Here is a 27,876-nt window from a genome sequence, read left to right on the forward strand (position 1 = left end):
CATGATCTGAGGCCTGAGCATCTACCCAACAGCATAAAAAGGCCAATATCACTTGAGCAGACTATGTAAGGGTAAAAAGTGAAAAAAAAATACTGTGATATGGGGGAATAAATAATTTCCCAAGTCCTCTAAGAAAGAGTAGAGAAACTGATAAATCATAGGAATGTCTACACTCTGAGGGAGATCAGGGACTTTATCTTTCTTAGCACATGGAAAAGTACCTAAATCATAACAGATACTTGGTGAATGTGTGTGGAATAAGGAATAACTGAGCCAGGGGTCTGAGACCTGGGAAATCAGGCAGCAATATGCTGATGTAGATACCAGTAGGTAGTGGGCATAGTTTGTTTGTTTCCTTTTAGTTGCATGTGGTTTCTCATAAGCCACCTGAGGTAATCAGAAACACAAGAAGTTTGCAGGTCCCTAGAGGGTAAAATTATTCAACAACTACCACCTCTCGGAAGAGTTTCAATTGATCTGACTTGTGTCAAGTGCCCATAAATGGATAAGTGAACCAATCAGTGTGGATAAGGAATTGACGTACCATGACTGGGTCAGCTTACGTCACATACTCAACACTGTGGTTAGTAACCAGAAGATGTAGAGGGCAGTGGGCAAGAGATCCAGAGGACCTTTCAAATTCCTCTATTTCCTTTTAAAATTTCCTCTTTTATAGAGATCAGTTTACCTATCCAGTGTTCGTAACCCCAGTTTCCTAGAACATTAGAACATTACGTATGTGTCTCTACAAACTTGGGTTTCAGGCAAAAAAAAAAAAAAAAGAAAAAAGTGAACGCTTTCATGGCCACACATCAGTGTTGAAACACCTCCTTGTACTGTGGAAATCACTATGAACAAGTGGCCCAATTCATGTCATCCCGCTGTGCCCCATGCAGCATCGCCTGCAACTGAGCCTGAACTTCAGCAAGTTTTTGTTGGTCCAAACTGTCATGAAAATTCCCTTGCTCGTAGCAATGGAGAGGGACAGGATAAATCACATACTTCAGCTTCATCAAGGATGTCAAGTGTTGCAGAAGACTCTTGAGCACAGGCATTGTAATGGGATTGAAGCCAAAGCTAAGGACACGGAGGTGGGTACAGTGGCTCAGGGCTGGGAGGATGGCAGAGAGAGTAGAATCAGTTATCATACAATTGTTTATCTCCAGATGTTGCAGGGTGCTTGAGACCTTCTCCAGCAGAGCCTGGAAGGGCTCATATCCTTCTGAGAAGATCTCGTTGTTACTGAGACTCAGTTCCTTTAGGTGGGTGGCCTGAGAGCTCTCGGACAGGACAGTGATGTCTCTGTTAGAAAGGCTACAGAAAGGTAGATACAGTGTATCCAACTGACGTGGCACAACTCTATAGAGAGAAAAGAGTAAGGTTATTTCAGAAGAATGAGGGCAATGAGCCCCAAATTATAGGTACCTAAGGCTCTAGAATAAAGTACTGTGTTCACGGTTTGCAACAGGTGGTTAACATTGTGGACTTTGGGATCAGACTTTATACATTTGTGACCTTGAGAAAGTGACTTTACAACTCTGAGGTACAGGGATTTAATCTTGAAAACGTGCACAGTAGTAATTATTATAAAGAACTGCGGGAAAGATTAAGTGAAGAAAGTGCATGCACTTAGTATATACGACATAATCAGTGTTGCATCTGATTCACTTATTTGGCGAGGATGGGTCTGGGAAAGCAGCCAACTGAGGGTTTCCTTTGACTAGTTCCCAGATGACAAGTTCTCCATTCAGGGTCTAAGGCTTGGGGGAAATACAGGAGCAAAATTATCTGGCAGTGTTAACTATTGGGGCCAATTCATGGGCATGTGCATTAGTCCTATAGCTTAATGTTTCTCCATCTGAATGCCTCCCCTTCCTCTCCAGAGAGCTGTAAACTCCAATAGGAGAAGGACTGAGTCTTTTTCACCAATATATTTACACACTTATTATAGTGTCTGCCCAGGGCCACTGAATGAATGAATGAATATATGAGCACAGCTTCCTTTTCTAACCTCATCTGCTGCTCACCATAAGGTACCCCTCTCTCCCCTGGCTAGGTTCAAACTCCCAGCAGTGTCTACACTGAGGTAAAAAGAGAAATGGGTTACAAGGAGCTTAGGAAGATCCAAGCATGGTCTCTTCTGTCTTAACAATGAGGTGTTCAAGGAACACAGGTTCCTCCCCACCCCCTCACCTGAGCAGTTTGTGCAGTTCATTGGTGAGGCAGACGAGAGGCAAGCTGAGCTCCTGGAGGTTGTCCAGCCGCCCAAGGGAGAGGAGAAAAGATCTGAATTTCCTTCTCGTAGAAGATTTAAAGGGGATGTTACACAGAGTAAGGCTGTTCAGGTGGATCACCCGAGGCAAAAGGGTGAGGACTTCACTCAGATCAGCCTGATCCATTTCCAGGTGATCAATGCACCCCAGATCAAGAAACTGCAGGATACTTTTGTGGGCAGACATTCTATCGATTTGCAAATCTCTGCAGCAGATGTGCAAGGACCCAAAGTCCTGCTGAATTTTACTACAAAGGAAAGAGAGGAATTGCTCTGTTCTCAAGGTACTATTGAGGGAAATATCCACTAGTAATTCCATGGGTTCCTGAGCTGACTGAGGCGCAGACCCAGAATTACCAATCCCGAGGCGCCTGACACTATGCTGAGCTTCTTCTATCTTAAGGATAGAGCGCTGAGAGTATTTGCATGACTTAAAACAGAAAGGGAATGTGGTCCGAATCTCAGAGCATATTGTCTTACACTCCGGGTCATGCCTTAAATCTAGGATCCTCAGTCTGGGCCCCCTGTAAGGAAAGGAAGAGACAGAACACATGAGAGATAGCTGATTTTAATATAACCCAGCAAGATCAATGATGAGAAGCAGGGACAGTGCACTTTAACCCTGGTTTGCGCTTCACTGCCATTCACCAAGAAGTTCTTTCCACACAAATGCAGCATCTTTCATCCTTTCCCCACCCCCTCCTTCACCTCCAGGCTTTCCCTGTCTCAATGCCCATATTCCGCTTGTGTGTAATCACACTCAAATCCATTCATAGTATCCTCAAGCACTTCTATTCTATAATCAACTCTATAAGGCAATAGAGTCCCGAAGGTGACCCAAAGTGCTGACCGACAGCTCTGCAAAGACTGCAGTATTCACCATTGGCTACTGTTGGGAGACGGTTTAGTATTCCCCTGCCCCAGGCTACAGCATACCCTCCTGCTGACTCCCTGTGTCTCTACTGCTCATAGCCTTACCAAGAGGAAGAGTTCTGGGCAGGGAGCATCTGCAGACCATCAATCATGGCTTCCAAGATGTCATAGTATGACTCCTGTGTGTTCCATGACCCAATGTGGAGACAGCGAAAAGGCCAAACCCTCACCATTGCCGTTAGCATCGTCTTATGCCCACCCAAGAAGGCAGCGTTGAACAATGGAACAAAGAGGTCTCTTGGGATTTCGTCCAGGGCATGGATAGCTACAGGCTCATTATTCAGCAGACTCTTTGCAGCAAGCTCAAGGAGGGTGACTGTGGTCTCTTGGTCCATCTTCAAAAACCTGCTTCAGAGTGGAGAATATTTAGAAATCCTGAGAAGATATCTATAGTCACTTGTTTGCTTCCAGGGTTAGCTATGGAAAAAATACTTATTGAATAAGTATGTGGTCAATCATAGGGCCAACTCAAGTGACCTCTACTATAGGAATAGAATGAAAATGGACTTGTGTGTAATTTAATTATATATGTGTACAAACACGTGCACACAAGCACACACACACACACACACTTACATGAGATAAAATGCCCTTAGAAATCAGAGGTACGTTAGCAGAAGACAATGCTTACCACCTAGCTGACTTCATCGAATTATTTCCTCTTGAGGAGCTTCAAGACGGAGGAAGAGTAAGACATGGAGATCACCTTCCTCCCCACAAATACATCAGAAATACGTGTACATGTGGAACAACTCCTACAGAACACTTACTGAACACTGGCAGAAGTCCTCAGACCTCCCCAAAGGCAAGAAACTCCCCAAGGGCCTGGGTAGGGTAAAAGAAAAAAGGAAAAACAGTGAATAAAGAATAGAGACAGAACCTGCACCAGTGGGAGGGAGCTGTGAAGGAGGAAAGGTTTCCACACACTAGGAAGTCCCTTCGTGGGCAGAGACTGCTGGTGGTGAGGGTGGGAGTTTCGGATCCATGGAGGAGAGCACAGCAACAGGGGTGCAGAGGAAAAAGTGGAGAGATTCCCGCTCAGGGGGTTGGTGCCGACCAGCACTCACCAGCTTGAGAGGCTTGTCTGCTCACCCGCCGGGGCGGGCGGGGGCTGGGAGCTGAGGCTCAGGCTTCGGAGTTCAGATCCCAGGGAGAGGACTGGGGGTGGCTGCATGAACACAGCCTGAAGGGGTCTTGTGCGCCATGGCTAGCTGAGAGGGACTCAGGGAAAAAGTCTGGAGCTGCTGAAGAGACAATACACTTTTCCTTGCCTCTCTGTTTCCTGGTGCACAAGGAGAGGGGTTTAGGAGCTCTGCTTAAAGGAGCTCCAGAGAAGGGAGTGAGGAAATAGTTAATCCAGTCCAGGAAGCACAGAGAGTCCCATACAGCATAAAACCAAGGAGAAACACGCCAAGACACATATGAATCAAACTATAAAAAATTAAATACAAAGAACAAATATTAAAAGCAGCAAGGGAAAAACGACAAGTAACACATAAGGGAATCCCCATAAGGTAAACAGCTGATCTTCCAGCAGAAACTCTGCAAGCCAGAAGGGAGTGGCAGGACATATTTAAAGTGATGAAAGAGAAAAACCTACAACCAAGATTACTCTACCCAGCAAGGATCTCATTCAGATTTGAAGGAGAAATTAAAAGCTTTACAGACAACAAAAGCTAAGAGAATTCAGCACCACCAAACCGTCTTTACAACAAATGCTAAAGGAAGTTCTCTAGGCAAGAAACACGAGAGAAGTAAAAGACCTAAAATAAAAAAAAAACCCAAAACAATTAACAAAATGGTAACAGGAACATACATATCGATAATTACCTTAAATGTAAATGGATTAAATGTGCCAACCAAGACATAGGTTGACTGAATGGATACAAAAACAAGACCCGTATATATGCTGTCTACAAGAGACCCACTTCAGACCTGGGGACACATACAGACTGAAAGTGAGGGGATGGAAAAAGATATTCCATGCAAATGGAAATCAAAAGAAAACTGGAGTAGCAATTCTCATATCAGACAAAATAGACTTTAAAACAAAGACTATTACAGGAGACAAAGAAGGACAGTACATAATGATCAAGGGATCAATCCAAGAAGAAGATATAACAATTGTAAATATTAACGCACCCAACATAGGAGCACCTCACTACATAAGGCAAATACTAACAGCCATAAAAGGGGAAATTAACAGTAACCCAATCATAGTAGAGGACTTCAACACCCCACTTTCACCAATGGAGAGATCACTCAAAATGAAAATAAATAAGGAAACACAAGCTTTAAATGATACATTAAACAAGATGGACTTAATTGATATTTACAGGACATCCCATCCAAAAACAACAGAATACACATTCTTCTCAAGTGCTCATGGAACATTCTCCAGGAGAGATCATATCTTGGGTCACAAATCAAACCTTGGTAAATTTAAGAAAATTAAAATCGTATCAAGTATCTTTTCCGAACACAACACTATGAGACTAGATATCAATTACAGGAAAACATCTGTACGAAATACAAACACATGGAGGCTAAACAATACATTACTAAATAACCAAGAGGTCACTGAACAAATCAAAGAGGAAATCAAAAAATAGCTAGAAACAAATGACAATGAAAAGACGATGACCAAAAACCTATGGGATGCAGCAAAAGAAGTTCTAGGAGGGAAGCTTAGAGCAATACAATCCTACCTCAAGAAACAAGGAAGATCTCAAATAAGCAACCTAACCTTACACATAAAGCAATTAGAGAAAGAAGAACAAAAAACCCCACACACTTAGCAGAAGGAAATGAATCATAAAGATCAGATGAGAAATAAATGAAAAAGAAATGAAGGAAACGATAGCAAAGATCAATAAAACTAAAACCTGGTTCTTTGAGAAGATAAACAAAATTGATAAAACATTAGCCAGACTCATCAAGAAAAAAAGGGAGAAGACTCAAATCAATAGAATTAGAAATGAAAAAGGAGAAGTAACAACTGACACTGCAGAAATACAAAGGATCATCAGATATTACTACAAGCGACTCTATGCCAATTAAATGGACAACCTGGAGGAAATGAACAAATTCATAGAAATGCACAACCTTCCCAGACTGAACCAGGAAGAAATAGAAAATATGAACAGACCAATCACAAGCACTGACATTGAAATGGTGATTAAAAATCTTCCAACAAACAGAAACCCAGGACCAGATGGCTTCACAGGTGAATTCTATCAAACATTTAGAGAAGAGCTAACACCTATCCTTCTCAAACTCTGCGAAAATATAGCAGCGGGAGGAACACTCCCACACTCATTCTACGAGGCCACCATCACTCTGATACCAAAACCAGACTAAGATGTCACAAAGAAAGAAAACTACAGGCCAATATCACTGAGGAACATAGATGCAAAAATCCTCAACAAAATCCTAGCAAACAGAATCCAACAGCACATTAAAATGATCATACATTATGACCAAGTGGGGTTTATCCCAGGAATGCAAGGATTCTTCAATATATGCAAATCAATCAACGTGATACACCATATTAAAAAACTGAAGGAGAAAACCCATATGATCCTCTCAGTACATGCAGAGAAAGCTTTTGACAAAATTCAACACCCATTTATGATAAAAACCCTCCAGAAAGCAGGCACATAGGGAAACTTCCTCAACATAATAAAGGCCATATCTGACAAATCCACAGCCAACATCGTCCTCAATGGTGAAAAAATGAAACCATTTCCACTAAGATCAGCAAATTGACAAGGTTGCCCACTCACGCGACTATTATTCAACATAGTTTTGGAATTTTTAGCCACAGCAATCAGAGAAGAAAAAGAAATAATAGGAATCCAAATTGGAAAAGAAGTAAATCTGTCACTGTTGGCAGATGACATGATACTATACATAGAGGATCCTAAAGATGCTACCAGAAAAGTACTAGAGCTAATCAAGGAATTTGGTTAAGTAGCAGGATACAAAATGAGTGCACAGAAACCTCTTGCATTCTTATACATTAATGATGAAATATCTGAAAGAGAAATTAAGGAAACACTCCCATTTACCATTACCACAAAAAGAATAAAATATCTAGGAATAAACCTACCTAAGGAGACAAAAGACCTGTGTGCAGAAAATTACAAGACACTGATGAAAGAAATTAAAGATGATAGAAATAGATGGAGAGATATACCATGTTCTTGGATTGGAGGAATCAACACTGTGAAAATGGCTCTACTACCCAAAGCAATCAACAGGTTCAATGTAATCCCTATCAAACTACCACTGGCATTTTTCACAGAACTACAACAAAAAATTTCACAATTTGTATCAAAACACAAAAGACCCCGAATAGCCAAAGCAGTCTTGAGAAAGAAACACAGAGCTGGAGGAATCAAGCTCCCTGACTTCAGACTATACTACAAAGCTACAGTAATCAAGACAGTATTTTACTGGGACAAAAAAAGAACTATAGATCAATGGAAGAGGATAGAAAGCCCAGAGATAGACCCACACACATACAGACACCTTATCTTCAATAAAGGAGGCAAGAATATACAGTGGAGGAAAGACAGCCTCTGCAATAAGTGGTGCTGTGAAAACTGGACAGCTACATGTAAGAGAATGAAATTAGAACACTCCCTAACACCATACACAAAAATAAACTCAAAATGGATTAAAGACCTAAATGTAAGGCCAGACACCATCAAACTCTTCGAGGAAAACAGAGGCAGAACACTCTATGACATACATCACAGTAAGATCCTTTTTGACTCACCTCCTAGAGAAATGGAAATAAAAACAAAGATAAACAAATGGGACCAAATGAAACTTAAAAGCTTTTGCACAGCAAAGGAAACCATAAACAAGACGAAAACACAACCCTCAGAATGCAAGAAAATATTTTCAAATGAAGCAACTGACAAAGGATTAATCTCCAAAGCTTACAAGCAGCGCACGCAGCTCAATATCAAAAAAAACAAACAACCCAATCCAATAATGGGCAGAAGACCTAAATAGACATTTTTCCAAAGAAGATATACCAATTGCCAACAAACACATGAAAGGATGCTCAACATCATTAATCCTTAGAGAAATTCAAATGAAAACTACAATGAGATATCATCTCACACCAGTCAGAATGGCCATCATCAAAAAATCTACAAACAATAAATGCTGGAGAGGGTGTGGAGCAAAGGGAACACTCTTGCACTGCTGGTGGGAATGTGAATTGGTACAGTCACTATGGAGAACAGTACGGAGGTTCCTTAAAAATCTAAAAATAGAATACCATACGACCCAGCAATCCCACTACTGGGCATATACCCTGAGAAAACCATAATTCAAAAAGAGTCATGTACCACAGTGTTCATTGCAGCTCTATTTACAATAGCCAGGACGTGGAAGCAACCTAAGTGTCCATCAACAGATGAATGGATAATGAAGATGTGGCTCATATATACAATGGAATATTACTCAGCCATAAAAGGAATGAAACTGAGTTATCTGTAGTGAGGTGGATGGACCTAGAGACTGTCATACAGAGTGAAGTAAGTCAAAAAGAGATAAACAAATACCGTATGCTAACACATATATATGGAATCTAAAAAAAATAAATAAAAGAAAATGGTCAGAAGAACCTAGGGGCAAGATGGGAACAAAGATGCAGACCTACTAGAGACTGGACTTGAGGATACAGGGAGGGGGAAGGGTAAGCTGGGACAAAGTGAGAGAGTGTGAAGGACTTATATGCACTACCAAACGTAAAATAGATCGCTAGTGGGAAGCAGCCGCATAGCACAGGGAGATCAGCTCGTTGCTTTGTGACCAAATAGAGGGGTGGGATAGGGAGGGTGGGAGCGAGGGAGATGCAAGAGGGAAGAGATATGGGGACATATGTGTACGTATAACTGATTCACTTTGTTATAAGGCAGAAGCTGACACACCATTGTAAAGCAATTATACTCTAATAAAGATGTTAAAAAATCATTTTCTCCCCAAAGGATACAAACCAATAAGAAGGGAAATCTATATTTACACAAAAGCCACACCCTCATCATTACTTGAAAATGGAAAAGGCCAAAAATTCAAAAGAATTGTGAGTAAAAAAGAAAAATCTTGAATCCTGGCATAAGATTTGTCACACTCCCATTACTAGGCTTTGTGGAAAACAAAAGACAGACCAAGAAAAGCTGCCAAGAGAGAGGAAAGAAGATGGAAAAGGGATGAAAGCTCATCTAGAATGCCTAAGCCCAGAATAAATCTAAAAATACCAAAAAGGTGTCCTAGAATATGAAAGCCCGGACTACAGGGAACGTACTCCACAATCAGAGCTTACGAAGGGACAGGGATGATTTAAAGTGCAGTCTTTGAAAGATATAACTCTTAGGGAAGAATAAAGGCAAACAGTTAGGGAGAAGCACCCATCGGCACTTGGGTAATGACGGAGAAAAGAAACAAAAGGGGAAAATTAAGGATCTTGCAAGACATAAGAGAACCGCAAAATCAGAGCACTCAGGACTTCTCCCTTCATCACCAAAACAAACAAACAAAATAAAAAGGATCTGGACTTTGCCATACTAACAAAAAATCACATTATTAAACTAGGAATCTTGTTGAAAAAAACCAGTATCATACAGCTGAACAGAATGAAGGGAATTCCATACCAAACTTTGTAAAAAAAAAAAAAAAGAGGGATGAGGAAACAAAAGTGCATATATATTAAACAACCATGAAGGAGAAAAAGACTGGAAGTCAACACTCCAAACAAAATTAATTACACTCAAGCAAGCATTGGAGGATAGGAAACCCACCTTAAACAGAATATTTTAAAAAATGAAAAGACAGTGACTGACTAAAAAGAAAGGCTGAAGCAAAGATTTTATAACCAACTGGGGTGTCCCTTAAATATCACAGCCTATAGAAAAAGCTTTTCAACTTGCAGAAACTTAGGAAATTCTGCACCCCTCAGCCCTTCCTAAGGAATCTACTAGAGCAGGGGTCTGCAAACTGGCCCAATGATCCAAATCCAGCCCACTGCTTGATTTTGTAAATAAAGCTCTATTGGAACAAAGCCATGATCAATCATTTATGTATTGTTTATGAATGCTTTTGCACTACAGTAGCAAAGTTGAGTAGAGAGACAGTGACACTGTGACCCAGGAACTTACAATACTTCCTATACTTCTCTTTACAGAATGTTTGTCAAGTAATTTAAAACAGGAACTGGGATTGTGGTCCCACTGCGATGAGAAGGAAAACTTCACCAAAATACCTAATGGAGAGTATTTTACATACAATAGTAAAATCAAGGTGGAGGAAAGAGGAGAAGACTAATGTACAAAAGGTTTATGCTGTGAAAAAAGAACACAGAAACTGTGCAACTAAAAATGAGAGAAGGGAGAGAAGTAGAAGGAAATAGAACAAACATTTTATCATAATGCAGTAGGTGAGTGTTAAATGATACGGGAGGAAAAAATGCATAGGCCAGAGAGTAAAGTGTTAAGAAAACAGGTGGTTCAGAATGATTTTAAGAAAGCATTAAACGTGACCAAAAACATGTCTCAATGACAAAAGCCAAAACTCACAAAGAAGATATAACCCTTAGGTATATTTATGCACCAATAACAAACAAACACCTTTATAAACCAAAAATGAAAGGAGACGTAGATAAAATAATAACAGGAAACAGTAACAGTAGGAGATTTAATACACCAAACTCAGTCTAAGGCTGATCAAGTCATATAAAAAAAAGAGAAAGCTAATCAATAATGTTATATAGGGAATATATATTTGTCAAAATGGATCATAATTATCTCACAGAGATTAGATAATTGATTTCTATAAAGTAGAAAAAGTACAAACAATCCTCTAACCCCAAAGCAATAAAAGTTAGTAACAAAAATTGAAAACAGAAAGCCCTTTCCACCTGAACAAAATTTTTAAGGCTTCTCTTAGAAACTGTTGAACATAAGAGGAAATGCAAACTGAAGTTGTAAAGAAATTTTTTAAAGGAATGACTATGAAAAACTACATATCGGCATCTATGGGATACATTTAGTGCGGTGATCTGAGGCAAATTCACACAGGATGCACTTTTATGAGTAAAAATGGAAGAATGAAGATAAATTAATTAAAGTATGGCCTCAAAAAATGAAAAAAAAACCAGCTAGGAAAAAAAGAACAACTAAAGAAAGCAAAATATAAAAGCAGAAATGAATGAGATACAAAATAGAAAAACGAAATCTTGTTTTTCAAAATGAACAAGCCCCTAGCTGGCTTGATGAAGGAAGAAAGGGAGAGATCACACATAGACAAAATAATAAATGACAAAGGAGAAATAATCATCGAAACAAAAAAAAAGAGATTACTTTGCCAACATCTATGCAAATAAACGTGAAAATCTATATGAAATAGGTAACTTCCTAGATAAATACAGATTACCAAAGTTCTGATTCTTGTGTTAGAAAGCTTAAATTAGGCAATTTTCAAAGAAGAAATAAAGTTATTACAGCAATACCCCCAAGAAGCACCTTGCTCAGATGGTTTTACAGGTGAATTCTAGTAAACCATCAAAGATCAAAAAGTACCAAAGCTCTATGAGTTATGTAAGAACATTAGAAAGGAAGGAAACTTCCCTAACTTCTTTTATGAAGCCAGTAGGATGCTAACAGGTAAAACGTAGATACCAAAATACTAAATAGAATATTAGCAAACATCCAACAGTACATTTAGAAACTAATATACTGTGATGAAGTGCAATTTATTCCATTAATACAGGGCTGGTTCTATATTAGGAATTCCATTGATATCATTCACCATAGTAATATAATTAAGGACAAATATCATATGATTAAAACCACAGATGCCAAACAAATCTTTGGGAAACTTCAACACCCATTCAATGTTAAGAAAAGAAAAACCTCAAGAAATGGGAAAGAGGGATGCATTCTTAACATGATAAAAGATATATAATTAATTCCTCATGCAAGTATTTTATTTAGTGGGGGACTACCAGAGGTTTTCCAATAAGGTCAGGAACAAGAAAAGTATGCCCATTATATCATTCCTGTTCAGTCTTCAACTACAAGCATTAGTCAGTTGACTAGAGAAATCAATTAGATTTATGAGAATGAATAACAAGCAGTAAAGCCACCTCTGTGTGCAGATGATATTACTGTACACCTGAAAAGCCCTATAGAAACAACGACAGATTAAGCAAAACAATAAGAGAGATCAGCAAGGTAGTAGGATATAAAGTTACATACAAAAGTCAATGGTCTTTGTGTACACTCACACACACACAGCTAGAGGACACTTTAGTAGAGAAAATTCCATATACAATAGCAAAAACAAACCTTAAATGCATAGAAATAAATTTAATGAGAGCATCTATGCAAGGAAAAATTTTAGACACTCCTGAACGACATAGAAGGAAATTTAAATAAGCACAAAGACATTGGTCAATGTTCTTGGATAGAATAACTCAACATTAAAAAGATGTCGGTTCTCCCTAAACTAATGTATAAATTTAATATAATCTCAAAAATATCAGCGAACGTTTTTATGTTGTAGATCAATGGATAGTAAAATTGATATTTTTTTAAATCATGCAAGAATAGCCAGGATATAAGTGAAAAAGAAAACCTATAAGTGGGGAGTAATGATACCAGGCATTAAAGCACGCTATAAAACCTCGGTAATTATAACACTGTGGTACTGGTACATGAATAGACAAATAGTCCAGTGAAACAGAATAGGAAACCCAGAAAAACAACCATAATATATGGAAATTTCAGTATATGATGAAAGGGCATTTAAAATCACTGAGGCAAAGATGGACGTTCAATAAATGATGCTGGAACAACTGAGACATTTGGGAAAAGAATCAGTGTAGATCCATATCACACACTATACACAAAAATAAACTGTAAACGGGTTAGGAATCTAAACAAATGAAACCATAACAAAATCTTTCAGAAAATATGGCAGGACCTTGCTTTAACCTCAGCATAGGGAAAGACTTTCTAACTGTGACTCAAATTTCCAGAGGCAATGAAAGAAAACAATGATCTGTGTGACTACAAAGGATTTTTTTTAATGTACAGCAAACACATCATAACTAAATCAAAAGGCAATTGACAAATTGAGATAAAGTATTTGCAGCAAGCCTCCCGGACAAATGAATAATAGTCCAAGTATATACAGAACTCTGAAGTACGGAAGGACAAAAGGCTAATATTTCTACAGAAAAATGGGAAAAGATATGAGCAGATAATGCACAAAAAATATATAAAACAGTCCTCAAAATATAGTCAAACTTTCTCATAATTAGACAAATGCATACTAAGACAATGCCGAGATATCATTTCTCACCTACCACATCAACAAAGGTCACAAAAGTAGGGCAACATGTTCTGTTAGTGAGTCTGTGGGGAAACAGTCACGGTAGCTAGTGGGAGTGAAAACCAGTACAACCCTTCTGGAGAGAAATTTGGAAATACCTAACAGAAATACACATGCACTTCACTTTTGGCCCAACAATACTACTGCTGGGAATAAAACTTGAAGATCCATTTCCACCAACACAAAAGTACTTATGCCTAAGGTTATTCACTGCAGCATTGTTTGTCGTTGCAGAGTGTTGAAAACAAGTTAAATGCCCCTACATATGTCAGCGGAGTCCAATGCAGCTGTAAAAAACACAGACACAAAAACAAAAACAAAAAAGCAATGAAGCCCTCTATGGCATAAAGAGTTTTTTTTATGGAATGCTGCTAACTGAAAAAGGAAAAGTGCAAAGGAGCATTTTAAGGTGCCGTCCTTCATTTAACAAACAAGGGAATATAAGAAAACATATATGGATCAGTTCATTTGTGCAGAGTAAACACAGGAAAGATTAAACCAGAAACTAAAGAGATTGGTTATCTACAGGGGGAGTGTGGGAAATAAGTGGGGAACGGGAAGGGGTTAGAAGGCATGACGAAAGAGTGACACTTGTCTAATAGATGTTTCTGTGCAGCCCTGACTCTTTGAATCACAGTAATATTTCACATACCCCAGAATTAATTAAAAAATCAAAATCAACTAAGATGTGGGGAGGAGGCAAGCTCAAATACAAACACCACAAAATTAACCTAACTATATGACAAGTGAATGTCTTAACCACAGCTGAAGAGGTGAGAAAGAAAATAGCTAAGCTAAGCAATGTGGGGAAATAGTACTTCTTTGATTGCATCCTCTGAGGCCTAAGGCATAAAGAACTGTACACAAACACAAGTTATCAAATCTGTTTCTAACAGGTGTATTGGGTAGCATTTCTGCAAGTACTTCATGTATATATCAGGAATGAACAAGTAAGTAAATATTGAAGATAAGGAGAGCCAGGTCACACAAAGAAGTTACAAACAAGGCTACAATGGATTAACATAAGAAGTATCAGTATGAGCTCCTGGCTTTCAATATCTATACATATAGGTAGAGAAACTGAGAAGTATCTGTAAACATGAGTATATACATACAGTATATTTCCTTCATTTGTGGATGGAGAGGGAGGACTTAGCAGCAATGAAACCGCAATAGCAATGAACACACACTGAGATATTGGTTTCAAAATGTCATTTTCCAAGGAAAGGAAGCTTGGCTCTTTGCAGAAGTGTTTTTTGTTTTTATTTCAGGGCCGTGGTGGGGACAAAAACACAAGATGAACAGGAATACCTTACAGTGTCAGCAAGGAAGTACACAAAAATGGATCAGGTCTTGCTGAAAGAACACAGACCCCACCAAAAGATGCTTGCAGTCACCAAAGCTGGAACAATTCAAGAAACTAAATAATGATATAATTTGATTATAAGTCACAATGTAACATAGTTATTCATGATTCAATACTGACATAAATAATTTGATTAGTTATTTGATTCAATAATTTGAAATAAAACAATTTTTATAAACAACTTGAAAGTTTATAAATAAATAAATGGGGGAGAAAAGACAGCTCTTCAGAATGCCAATGAACCAATGTAGTAGGAATAAGGAAATAGAAAGTCACCATTAAGTCATAATTGTTGTAGGCAAGATCAACAGATGGATTTTAAAAGTCGTGAATAACAGTCTGAGAAGAAATAGGATATTTTCATAGTCTGAAAGTATTTCCTACACGATATTTATTACTTACAAATAGGAAAACAGTACCATTACAATGGAGGCACACAGTTGTCCCCACCTTAATCAAGTGTTGCAAATGAATAGCATCATTAATACAACATATGGACATCATGTACCCCCACACATGATGCTTGGAGAAGGGAACAGAATCGCTTTTGCAGCGCCGTGGTATAAGACCTAAAATTAAGGCACAGTGACATGTATGCCTTGACATTTGGGGGAAAACCCAGAGGGTCTCAAATGGACTCACCACAAGTTCCCATTCCCCTTTTGTGCCCCCAGGAAGAAGGTCCCCTAGCCAAAGAACCAGCCTTATCAGGGGAACTAGCCACAGTGCCTGCTCGCCCCTGACTATCAGGTTTCAGTTCCCTACCAGCTCACAGAAGTATTCAAACAAGCCAATCACATCCTCCCATGTGAACCAAGGGTCACCTCGTCCTCTTGTTACTACAGACTGTCCCCCACAGCCCCTGCTTGTTCACTCTCTTCCAGAGAATGACTCCTGTGGGGCTCTACCTGGCCAGTAGTGTCCTCCTCCCCAGGCTGTGAGTAAATGTTACTAATAAGCTGCTGTGGGTAGTATCTGTCCAGTGTCAGGTGTCGTGTGTTCAGCCACCCCCATAACACTAGGGTGGAAATTCCTCCATCATCAATGGGATGAAGGGGAGGAGAATAAAACCGGTATTGTTGCCAAAAATTTGTAATTTCAATCAAATCACAAGAATACATCAGAGAAACCCAAGCTGACAGACATTCTATAAAATACCTGACCAGTATCTTCAAAAGCGTCAAGACTGGGAAACACCCAGAAAGCTTAAGGAACTGTCAGCCTGGAGGAGACTAAGAAGTGATGGCCAAATGCAATGTGGTATCCAGAATGGGATGCTGGAATAAAAAATGAGATTACTGGGACAAATGGTGAAATTCAAATAAAGTATGTAAATTAGTTAATAGCACTGCATCAATGTTAATTTCCTAATTTTGATAATTTTTCTATGGCTATATAAGATGTTAACATTAGGGAAAGCTGGGTGAAGGCTTTCTATACTGTTCGCAAAGTTTCTGTGAGCCTAAAATTATTTCAAAATAAAGAATTTTTTAAAAAGTTCAGTGGTTAAAGGAATGGTTATGGTATAAACGACACTGTTTAATAATAGTTTAACTTATTGAAATACGGTTGGGAGGACGGATAAATGCTCGTGCCACATCATCCAGCACAAAACTATTTCAAACTGCTTTAGAGAGCCCATTAAAATAAATGAAAGTGCAGTCATCTCCAAGATGTAGATGAGTATTTATCTGCTCTTCAGAAGATAACCATTTGAAGTATAAAAGCAATGAAATACCATATATATATAGATAAGGAGAGACCAGAGAGAGATAGAGGTGGGGGAGGGGGGAGAGAGAGACAAACATTTCAATACTTACAATTTAAAGTCTGAGGTATCAAAACAAACTGCAAAGAAAACTGACGTGCAAAGGAGAAACACAATTTTTTTTTTAACAAGCGGGAGGCTGATTGAGGGATTTCAAAGAGAGAGTGCGAAATGATTAGCCACACAACTGAAGCGAATCACAGCTGAGGAAAGAGGAACGCACGGCGCGTGGACAGGACAGTGGACCCAGCAATCCGTTCGACTGCCTTTCTTATTAACCCCCAAACCTTGATCCTGGGTAATTTAATTTAGGTCAATAGAGGCGTAATTTATAGAAAGAATGCTGTTGTAATTTACCTGATTGGAACAAGAGTTGGAAAAAACTTGAGCTGTCCAAGACCCCAGCAGTAGGAGCAGTTTCCTCCCTCTCCGGAGACCACAGCGGACACGCCTCCGTGTTGCCCTCCGCCTCAGTGTTGGCGGCACGTGGTGTCTTAATGGCTCCCTCTCAAAGTTAAGCTCACCGGAAAAGGACTTGGATTGGTGCAGCTCGGGTCACGTGACCCCCTATAGCTCAATGTATAAGGTACTGGGAGGCGGGGCCAGATTCCCGACCCCACCCAGAGGGACCGAGGGGAGAGAGCCTTATGGGTGAGAGGGTTCTTCTCAGGTGCCAGCCCCACCCTCCTGCATCTCCTTGGCCCAGTGTCCCTCCTTGTGGCCTGGGCACCGCCTGGCCAGGGTTTCTGCCAGGCGGCTCTCAGACCTAGAGAACCGACATCCAAATTCATAGGCTACACAACAGAGGGTGTGAACTTAAAAACGAGTGGCGGGCTTCCCTGGTGGCATTTTTAATGTTTTTTAATGTTTTTAACTTTAATGTTTAATATTTTGTGATTAGGCTAATTTGTTGAGATGGAACACTCGAAAATATCTAGTAAGCAACTAACAAAAAAAGTTCACATATATTTACCATGTTATCAAAGAGTTCTCATGACACTGTTTCATAAAAAATAAAAAATTTCAATTTTAGACTTGACAGTTTATCTGTGTGGTGTGTGCATTTCTGTCTTACACTTCTTTTACCCCCAAATGTTCACACACTTATATGCAGATTTTTCTTCACCTCTCTCAGTGGCTGGACTTTTCTCAGGGCATTGAGATCCAGGAAGGGATTGTAGACATGGTGTGGAAAATTCCAGAAATGTCCAACTAATGCACTGGAGCCCAATCTCCTCTCTCCTTCCCTCTGCCTTGAAACCTCTCTGGTCTGGAACTTTCAGAGCTACAATTCCGGCTCTGACCATAGGGGCATCTATCTACATTGAGGACTTTTTTTTTTTAAAGGAAAATACATGATTTGTTTTCTTTTACTGTCATTACAGGGACCCACAAAACTCTGACTGCTATTTCGTTTATAGTTTTCAGGTCTGTTCTTTGTTGTTTGGTTTTTGGAAGTGTTTGTTTTTTGGTATTATCTCTCTGAGGTGGGCTGAGGTTAATTCCAGCCATTTGACTATTTTCAGAAAATTCTGTTACTTTGTACTAACTTAAGACAATCTCCCACACTACAGCAATAACTTAGTAAATCTCTGCTTGGAGAAGTCATCTTCCATTCCGTGGAGCTCAATTTCAGTCTCTGTTTCCCCAGGTAGCATCTGAATGACCCTAGACAAGCTCCAGCACCTCAGTAAGCCTCAGCAACCTTGGAAAGTTGGTGATTCTGATATCAGAGTCCCCTTGTGAGGAATTCATGAAAGAATAGACGCAATGTAGCAAGTACAGAGCCTGGCCTACAGCTGGCACACAGAGTTCTCTGGGTTTGCCAAACGAAGGAACACAATGTAGTGTAGCTGATCCAGAGTCTGGCATACAGAGCTCCCTGTGTTTGTAGCCAGAAGTACCAAGGTTCCCTAAGCCTCCTGATTCCAGATGCCCTCCTCTGCAAGGGGTGGTACAGTTGGAAAGAGTTCCCTGGGTGTTAGGCTGGTAGCAAACTCAGGGGGCTGTAATTACAGGAAGTGAAGTCTCCTCTGGCCCCCAGGACTATCCTCCTCTATGCTCTTGGGGAAGGGACTTCCTGTTAGGACTCCATCTTGTTTGTGTGGCTCTGACAAAGTGGTTTGGGGCTTGCACTCTCCTTCTTCGGCAGCCCTTCCTGATATTCTCCAAACCTCCAGCTCCAGACCCACAGATTCTCTTCACGAGCAGCCTGCGAGGAGGGTGGTGACAGACCACTGCCCTCAGGCCACCCCATGGGTGAGTTGGTCAGCATGAGACCTTGTCCTCAGATCCCTACAGGGCAGGAGGGGTTCTGGGTTCCCTCCCTAACCCCAACCCACAGGACCCCCAGCAAGCTGACCCCCCTTTAGAGAAGGCATGCAGAGGGCTCAGGCTCACTATTTCCCACTCTCTTGAGGAAATGGGCCAAGTGGGCTCTGACACACCCATCCTGATTCCATGTGGAAAACCTCCCCTCGGGCTTCCCTGGTGGCGCAGTGATTGAGAGTCCGCCTGCCGATGCAGGGGACACGTGTTCGTGCCCTGGTCCGGGAAGATCCCACATGCCGCGGAGCAGCTGGGCCCGTGAGCCATGGCCGCTGAGCCTGCGCGTCCGGAGCCTGTGCTCCGCAACGGGAGAGGCCGCAACAGCGAGAGGCCCGCGTACCGCTAAAAAAAAAAAGAAAAGCTCCCCTCTTATGGAAATGGCCCTGGCTGAGGTGAATTATTTCCCCTGGCTAAGGAAAAGGCAAAAGTCATGTGATCTTCTCAGGTCTAGGGTTTGGAGAGTAGGGAGTGTCATCTAGGTGGGGCGTGGGATTGTGTAAACTAATATTCCTTGGATTTATACGAGGTGGAGGAGGGGCAGAAAACCCACCATTACCACTGAATATGACATTAACTAGTCAGGGTAAATTGTATTAGTCCATAGAAGCTTACTGAGGCTTGCTTTCTTACCCAGCATATGATCTATTCTGGAATGTTCGATGAGTAGTTCTTATGAGCATTGTTCTATGTCAATTAAATACATTTGTTAAGTAACATTTTGTTGTTTTTTTTTTAATTTAAAAAATCTCCTTTTTATTTTAATTGGAATACTATTATTTCACAAATCAACTTAAACAGAACTAACGTTTTTTATGATGTTGAATCTTCCTAACCTAGTATTGTATTTTTTTTATTAGTTTCTGCTTTATAACAAAGCTTCTCCCTCTAGCTGAGTTTTTGTCTGCCATTTTGTGCATCACTCAGTGAGCTATGTTAAAATTTCCCACTGTGACTGTGACTTTGTCCATGCTCTATTTCTGTTAGATTTTGCTTTGCATATTTTGGCTCTATTTTAGGACATGCATACAAATTTAGAATTTTATATTAATATCTCCTTATTGCATTGAACCTGTTATCACAAAGAAATCTCCTTCTTTCTCTAGTGATGCTTTTTTCTTTAAAGTGTACCTTTTCTTTTACTGATAGGGTTATACCAGCTTTCTGTAGGTTACTGTGGAAAAGGTATACATTTTGCCATTTTTTTGATTTTCAAATTTTCTAGATGATTAAAATTTGCATGTGTCTCTTTTCAGGAGCATTTGATGGAAGGTTTCTTGTCCAGTCTGATAATAGCTGTCTTTCCATTTGGAATATTAATCTGAAATTTTTAATGTAAAAGTAGATGTAATTTGGTTTGTATATACTATCTTACTGTATATTTATTTTTGTCTCTTCTAAGTTCTTTTTCCTTTCCTTTCCTTTGAAATGATTAACATTTTATAACTATTAAATTGTTACCTCAAGTGGCTAGATAAACATTCTTTTGCCATTCTTGTAGTGTTTACCCTTCAGATTACAATGTACATTTTTGCCCTTTCAGTCTAGTGTTAGTTAATTAGTTCTTTAAAACTCCTCAGACAATTAGGGGACCTTGAGACACTTTGATTCCATATACCCTCCAAATTTATTGTCATGCATTTTCATTGTCTATATATTTAAATCCCCAGAAGAAATTACTATCATTGTGTTATATAGTCAACACTCATTTAAATTTGCCTACATATTCACAAATGTCATTAGTCTTTCTTTCCTGTATCTACGTGCCTCCACCTGGGAGGATATTTCTTCTGCCCAAAGAAGAGCCTGTAACATTTCTTTGAGTTTGAGTCTTCTGGTCACATATTTTCCGAGTTTTTGTTACATGATGATGAAATGAATGCATATTTTAGGACTGTTTGTCCTTAAAGCATACTTTTTCTCCTATTACAATAATACTGTTACACTGAGTTGATATCTTGTTACTTTTGGAAACTTCTCAACAAAGATCTCTTCAAATACCACTTCTCCACTGTTCCCTCCTCTTCTTTCTGGGACTCCCATTAACCATGTGTTAGCTATGTTCACTGCATCACCTTTAATTATCTCCCCCTCGCTTTTGGTATTCTCCATGCTATGTCTCTCCAGGCTCCATTCTGGATCTTTTCATCGGCCTTATTGTTCATATCTCTAATTCTTCCGTCAGGCAGGGAGGTCACCTTTGACCCTTGAACCATCACACCAGGGTAGATTTCAGGGTAGGTTTTATTGTGCTCCTAGAGCCAAGCAGAGAAGAGAGAGTTAGAGGTGAAAAGTCACTTGTCCCAGGTCACATAACCTGAACCAAGCAGAGCAGGGACTAACATCACAGACTAAACCCTGGGTCCAGACCCTTTCCTCTGTGCTTGTTTTCTTCTTGGCTGTGAATGCTCCCCACCTCTCATTTCCTGAGAAGTGGAACCACAGTGAAGTTTCTAAGCCTTTTTTTAGCACTGTGACACATTTCTCTTTAGATTATAAAGTCAGTGATATTTCTTCATTAGCCATGAGAACTTTCCCAGGAATTTTTCTGGTACTGGGCCCATTGATGTGTTGTTCTCAATTTCAGAGAACATTGATCAAGTGAACACTTTACAAAGAAAAGCAAGATGCAGGTGTATCTACCGAAGGAGACAGAGCTCTTGGTCTCAACAGGCCACATCCCAGCAGCAGCAAGATAGAGAATCACTGCGAAGTGATGCTCACGTGGACATCCAAGCAAGATAGTAAGTGACGAGGCAGCATGGCTGACAAGTATCAACCAGTGAAAAACAAAACCTTGTAGTTAAATATGTCATTCTTCTCTCTAATCTGGAAGAGTGAGGAATGATGGGATCAGGATAACGGTTGAGCAATCTTTATTGTAGCTCTGCTATCATTGGGGAAAATGTAGAGAGGACTTCCCAAGACTATACGGACCACTTTCTTCTCTCCACTTCCCCACAGTGCTCCCTATGCCCTTCCATCCTGTCATCGGAGAGGCAATTTTCAGGAACAAGACGAAACCCCTGTTAACAAGGAGACAGAGCAAAAGCCTCCAGAGAGAAGAATGGAGAGAAACAGGCAGGATGAGACCTTGGGGAGCTGGTTCAAGATCAGAGTGAGTGTGCTGGCTAAATGGACCTAACATGTAGAAGAAGATGACAGAGAGAGTCATGTTGGGCGCATGTAGAGATGCTGGGACTTTTCTCTCGTGGCAGTGGAGCTGGTAATCTGTCTTGTTATTACTAGGAGTTAACGTCCTAGATCATGTGAGGGCAGGTTCAGAGAAGCAATATAAAGGGAGCAGACTGACTGCAGGGAGCATGGGAGACGCTGTCTAAAACAAAGGAGGAAACTACTGCCAAGGAGATGGAGCAACTCCACACCAGAAGACACAGTTTGGCTCAAGCTGAGTGTGGGAGGAGGTTGAGTCTCTGGGATCCTCGTCAGAGGGGCAGGCCAGGTCTGCCTTAGGTAGGATCTCTTAGAACTTTATAAAAGTAAGTACGTGTGAAAGATATGAAGTCGATTATTTCAGGAAAAGTATTTAAATGGAAAGAAAGGGTATATAGGAAGTCCATGTCTGGTGTAAAAGTTAGCGATAACAGATATTGTCCTATCTTAAGAAATTACCTAAAGCCTGAAAAAAGGTCCTAAAGCAAGACACAGCTGGGTCTTATCTTAACCTTGGATTCCATTGTATCACTTTTCTTTCCCCAATTATTTCTTTGCCTCCTAGGTTCCCTTTGGTATTAAATATGATGAGAAGTGGCTGCTGAATTTGATTCACAAGCAATGCAGTGTCCCCTTCACCCCTGTCGAAGTAAGAGAGGACATTGAGGCCGATGAGAGGAAACGGGGTAGATGGCAGGCCCAGATGAGAAATGGCTCTGGTCTCATATTATGCTTCTCTTGTCACTCTCCCTACAGTTTCACTATGAGAAAATGGAGGCCCAGTTCTTCGTTCAGAATGCCAACATTGCCTCCGCACTGAAGAATGTCAATGGCAAGATTTACAATGAGGCTAATGAAAGGGTGTGTGTCAAGGGCATGAGCAGGGCTAGCTGGGAGCCAGAGGGCAGGGCAGGGGCATGGTCTTGCTTGATCCCAGGGCTCAGATTTCCTGGAGCTTACCCAGCCCCTCTCGTGTTCTCAACAGATATCTATCTTTGTTGATCCCTGTGATGCACCCCACTCTGTGCTGAAGGAGCTGAGGTCAGAAAAGGTGGAGCAGATAAAGGTAATGCAGACTCAACACAACCTGTGCACTCACAGCCAGACCCACCTATTGCCCCCGATCACCACCTCAGACTCAGAGCCCCTGAACCCCATCCCTAACTCAGCAGCTGCCCGTGAAGGAACGATATGATGCCTCCCAGCAATCTCGTGACATCCAGAGAGTCCGCTCTGACCCTGGTATGGCGACAACAGCAATTGTAGAGCAGGGGAGAGCAGAGGGGTCTAGCTGGGAAGGATATTCAGGAATGGTAACTCGGGGAGGGGTTGGTGCTGGAGCTGTACCAGCCAGGAGCCTCTCAGCCCCCGATTCCCTCCTCCTGGCTTCCTGGAGACTTGATGACCCGTGATACTGGAATGGCACAAAACCCTAGAAATGGCATGGCTGCCTCCCTGCAGATCCATCCAGGGAATATGCCCAAGATGAGGACCTTAGACCCAATGTTGGGGCTGGTGGTGATGGTGGGAGAGATTAGGTAGAAGAGGCAGATTGGTCTCAGGTATCCCCTGCTGGGGTCCTCACTCTAACTCTTTCCTCATCATAGCTTTTGGCCTTGGACCTGAGTGATAAGAAACCCTACCAGCTGCACGGCCTGTCCAACACTATGCTGAATGCTTCCAACACCAAGAACTTGAACCTGTCCAACACTGAGGTGAGGTGTGGTACCCAGATCCGTCTTTGAAGGGAAGGTGGGAAGGCTCATGTGACGGAGACAGAGGAAGGGAAATGGATTTGTAGGAAAAGGAAGGGACTAGGGGTGCACGGCCATCCTAGCTCAGTTTCTCTGGCCCATGTGGTTCCTCCTCATAATCACAGGTGAAGTCTGCAGGGGAGATGGACAAGGGTGAGCGGCTGGAACCAGAAGGGATGTGTGCAGAGAGAAAACCCCTGTGCACCACCTTCCCTGATAAGTCAACCAGCATAAGGTCAGATGTATCCTCTGTTACCCGCTGGCAGCCTGAGCTACTCCCGAAAGTGCCCATTTGCAAGGGGCAGCTGAAGACCTTAGGGGGGACTACAGACCCTATGCTCTCCTCTCTGCATCACAAAGTGGACAGAGTTTCAACCACAATCCATATGGGCCCCCAGCCCAACATGTGCATATTTTACATTCTTACCTGCTGTGTCTGAGCCATTCTGGGGCAGGTGAAGAGCTGCAAAAGGGGTGCCATTTCACATTTCCTCTCTCTTCTTCCCTGACCCCCACCACGGGAGAGCTTCTTTCCCTTCCCTTTGTTTTCTCTCTTTCCCTTGTCTCTAGGTCCGTATGTCTCTGTCATCTCACCCCTCGTACCTTCACTCCCTTTCTGTCTTCATCCCCCTCCATCTCCCTCCCTGAGCCCCACCTCACTCACCTCCCTGCCCCAGCATCCTGGGCCACCCATGGGGGGAGTCCAGGTCTTGGTCCAGGTCTTGGCAGAGCGCAGGACCCTAAGTGAGGTGGCAGAGCCTCGGGCACACACCCCAATCCCTCTTCTCCCCACAGCCTTCAGCCGGGCCCTGGAGGAAGGAAGGGAGGGGAAGGAAGCCCTGCAGCATGAGTTTGAAATGCTGGTCATGGTGGCACTGGAGAAGGGAGTCCGCGCATTCAGCGGGGAGCTACCCAGGGGAAGGAGAGGATGGGAGGGAGGGAGGCGGGGAGGGAGGCAGGGCATGCTCTCCCTCTGTGTCAGTCGATGGGGGACGTGTTCAGGGCCCTGGAAGGCTGGGACACTGGGGTGTGGGTGTACTTGCTCCCATGAGGAAGAGGGTCACCTCCACAGTTTCACTGACTTATCTGTTTTGTCTTGATTTTGGCAGCTCCATCCTGGAATTGTTCCCCAAGTTACTAACCTTGGTAAGTGCATTCCTCGTTCACGGACTCCTCTAACTGACACTGACAGCACCCACAAACTACTCTGAACCCCATTAGGTCTTGCCACAGTTACAGTTTTGAAACTGACCCTTAAACGTCCTGGGCGGAGGGGGATGGTACAGCCCCTGTGGGAACGTGACAAGGGCTCTGGATCTTCTTCAACCACGTTCTTCACAGGCTTTGGGGAACCCACGGTGATGATCCAAACTGTAGTCCTGCCCATGGAATTTCCAGGGCCCTTTCACCCCTGACCTCTGACCCTCACCCTCTCCTGGGCCCATCCTTTTCCCTGATCATCCAACACCACCTCCTGGTCTGCACTGCTGACATCCTCTTCTCTTCCCCAGGATGGCCAGGAGACATCCCCACAGGCTAAGTGTGGTATTGAAGCCTGCAAGCGCTTACCAACCTGCAAGGTGAGGACGGAGGATCAAGCCGGGTTTTAAGTGGTGCCTGAGAAGGGGGTGTCAGCCCTGGTCCTGAGGACTGTTTTGATTCCAGGGAAGCTACTTTGGATCTGATGAGGTGAAGAGCCAAGTCCTGCAATTCCTGACTCTGTAAGTACCTCTTGGAAGCTGAGCAAGGGGAGGAGGGCTAGGACAGGTGAGGCCCCCTAAGCACAGGTCTGCTCAGGGGAGTTTTCAAGTCTCATTTGAGGTGCAGACCACGGAGGGAGACTGTCCTCATTGCCCCCCCTTAGGTACTACTTGATCCATGACTACGGAGACCGACAGGTTCTCGCAGGGGCTTATCACGAGGAGGCCTGCTTCTCCCTGACCATTCCCTTCCACCCCGAGGACCCAGCCCCGTGAGTATCACAGCACAGGCTCTGCTCCTAGGCCGTGTGGCTCCCCAGCAGATACAGGCCAGCTCCTGCAAATACGCACCACCCACTGTTGCTCTTTGTCTCCTAGAAGCAGCTTGTGCGAGTACTTCAAGGACAGCAGGAATATGAAGAAGCTCAAGGACCCCCGTGAGTGTGCGATGGGAAGACTGGGTGGGAAAGGGTGGTGAAGGGGTCAATCATAGGGCCCAGGGCGTGGCAGCCCCTGACCTTCGCTCGCTTGCCCTCCCCTCACAGACCTGCGGGTTCAGCTGCTGAAGCACACAAAACGTGTCATTGTGCACACCCTCTGTGGGTTGCCCAAGACTCAGCGTGACTTCAGCTCCTTCGTGGTGGACACGTGGTTTCAGACGGTGAGCGCCTGCTTCCTCCCTTGGGCGGGCCCAGGAAGCCGCAGGTGGGTAGGAGGTGGAGGTGGTGACTGGGCACCTGGGCTCTTCCCTTTCAGGAAACGATGCTCTGCTTCTCCGTCAGCGGGTTGTTCGAGGAAGGTAAGTGTGTGTAGACCCCCACCACTGATGTCTCATTGCTGCCTCCCCCTGGCCAGGCTCACTCCCAGAACCACCCACCTTCCCTGACCCCTTCCCTCCCCTTCTGTTCCCTTCCGTCCCTCCCCTCCCCTCGCCTCTCCTCCCCTCCCCTCCCCCACTGTGTTCTCCAGCCCTCAGTCTTCCCACAGACAACCCAGGTCTTAGCTGTGTCCACGCCTGTGTGCCCAGCACACCCTGGGCGTTGGGGACATAGGCTGTGGAGTTTGGTGCCTCTCATCCCAGATCCTTACTGTGAGAACTTGGGCCGCTATTGAACCTCTCAGTTTCCTCATTTGCACAATGCGGTAGTTGTATCCACCTCTTGGGCAGCTGTGAAGAATGCATCCCGTGAACTTGTGTAGTGGTTGTCAGGGGCCCTGTTGTCACTGGGTGCAGACTGCTCCTATAGTTGCCCTCCCCATTCCTGACACCCTGGCCCCCGTGAACAACTGCCCTCTCAGCATGAGTGTCCAGTCACACCCTGACTGGGGACCGCCATGTGAGCATGTACAGCACGTGCGGCTCTCAGGGGTACTGTTGTTTGTTTGCTGTTGAAGTGGAAGGAAGTTCTCAGGGCTGTGTGCGTGCCTTCACGCGGACCTTCATTGCTACCCCTGCCAGCTACTGCAGGTGAGAGCCCTGTCGTGGGTGGGAATGCCCATCCCTGCCTGGGCTCAGGGGCGTGGGAATGTGATGGCACAGACCTTAGGTTTACTCGGTATTGTGGAAAGCCAGCAGGGAGATCCCAGGAGCAGTCTAGCTTAGTGGTTAAGAAGAGTATGGGCTCTGGAATTGGCCTATGCATTCACTCCTTCCCCAACACTCACTCGCTGTGTCCTTGGTCAAGTCATATGACCTCTGTGTGACTCAGTGTCTTCTTCCGAGAATGGGGATCAGACTGTCCACCCCTTGCACTGTGGTAAAAGGTAAATGTGAAATTGCCCATGGGTTGGGGATAAACCTATAAATCGAGTGAAGGTGGTACACAGTCTCTCCAAAGGTGGGGTCTGTGGGGAGGGGCAGAGTTACCAGTCAAGGAACCTGGGAGACAGACACAGGAGGGACGTGGAAGGAATCTGGTTGCTGAGTGCCAGTGGGAGCAGAGTCAGTATTGGGGGTGAGGGTGTCCATCCATCAGTTGTCTGAGGGCCCATTTTTCCTTCAGTCTGTGCATCCTGAATGACGAGCTGTTTGTGAGGGATGCCAACCCAGTGAGACCCAGAGTGTGTTCTGCATCCCAGTGCCTACACCCACCTCCAGCTCCATGTATACCCTCTCCCAGCTGCAGCAGGACATCATGGAGGCATCCTCCACCCCATCTGAGATGAACCTCTAG

General features: G+C 42.9%; 1 protein-coding gene and 1 pseudogene across 2 annotated transcripts; one reads left to right on the forward strand and one right to left on the reverse strand.

Moving 5' to 3' along the window:
* Window positions 1-552: 552 nt before the first annotated feature.
* Window positions 553-3,540, reverse strand: LOC308609513 (melanoma antigen preferentially expressed in tumors-like; the record flags this gene model as incomplete). Its single annotated transcript, XM_081223152.1, has 3 exons — window positions 553-1,359; window positions 2,194-2,796; window positions 3,251-3,540. 3 exons carry the CDS (start codon window positions 3,538-3,540, stop codon window positions 849-851), a joined length of 1,404 nt encoding a protein of 467 aa, XP_081079278.1. The 3' UTR covers window positions 553-848.
* A 251-nt stretch (window positions 3,541-3,791) lies between these two features.
* LOC308608811 (nuclear RNA export factor 3-like) lies at window positions 3,792-27,876 on the forward strand (annotated as a pseudogene). Its single transcript has 20 exons — window positions 3,792-3,893; window positions 15,866-15,918; window positions 17,224-17,335; window positions 18,930-19,008; window positions 21,662-21,818; window positions 22,039-22,192; window positions 22,814-22,897; window positions 23,005-23,109; window positions 23,234-23,314; window positions 23,856-23,963; window positions 24,128-24,237; window positions 25,112-25,148; window positions 25,514-25,582; window positions 25,668-25,723; window positions 25,867-25,974; window positions 26,081-26,139; window positions 26,248-26,363; window positions 26,459-26,501; window positions 27,098-27,170; window positions 27,706-27,876. The product of its transcript is annotated as a nuclear RNA export factor 3-like (transcript).

The sequence above is a fragment of the Mesoplodon bidens genome (genome assembly GCF_964165515.1).
Source record: "Mesoplodon bidens genome assembly, chromosome: X".
Classification (NCBI taxonomy): Eukaryota; Metazoa; Chordata; class Mammalia; order Artiodactyla; family Ziphiidae; genus Mesoplodon; species Mesoplodon bidens.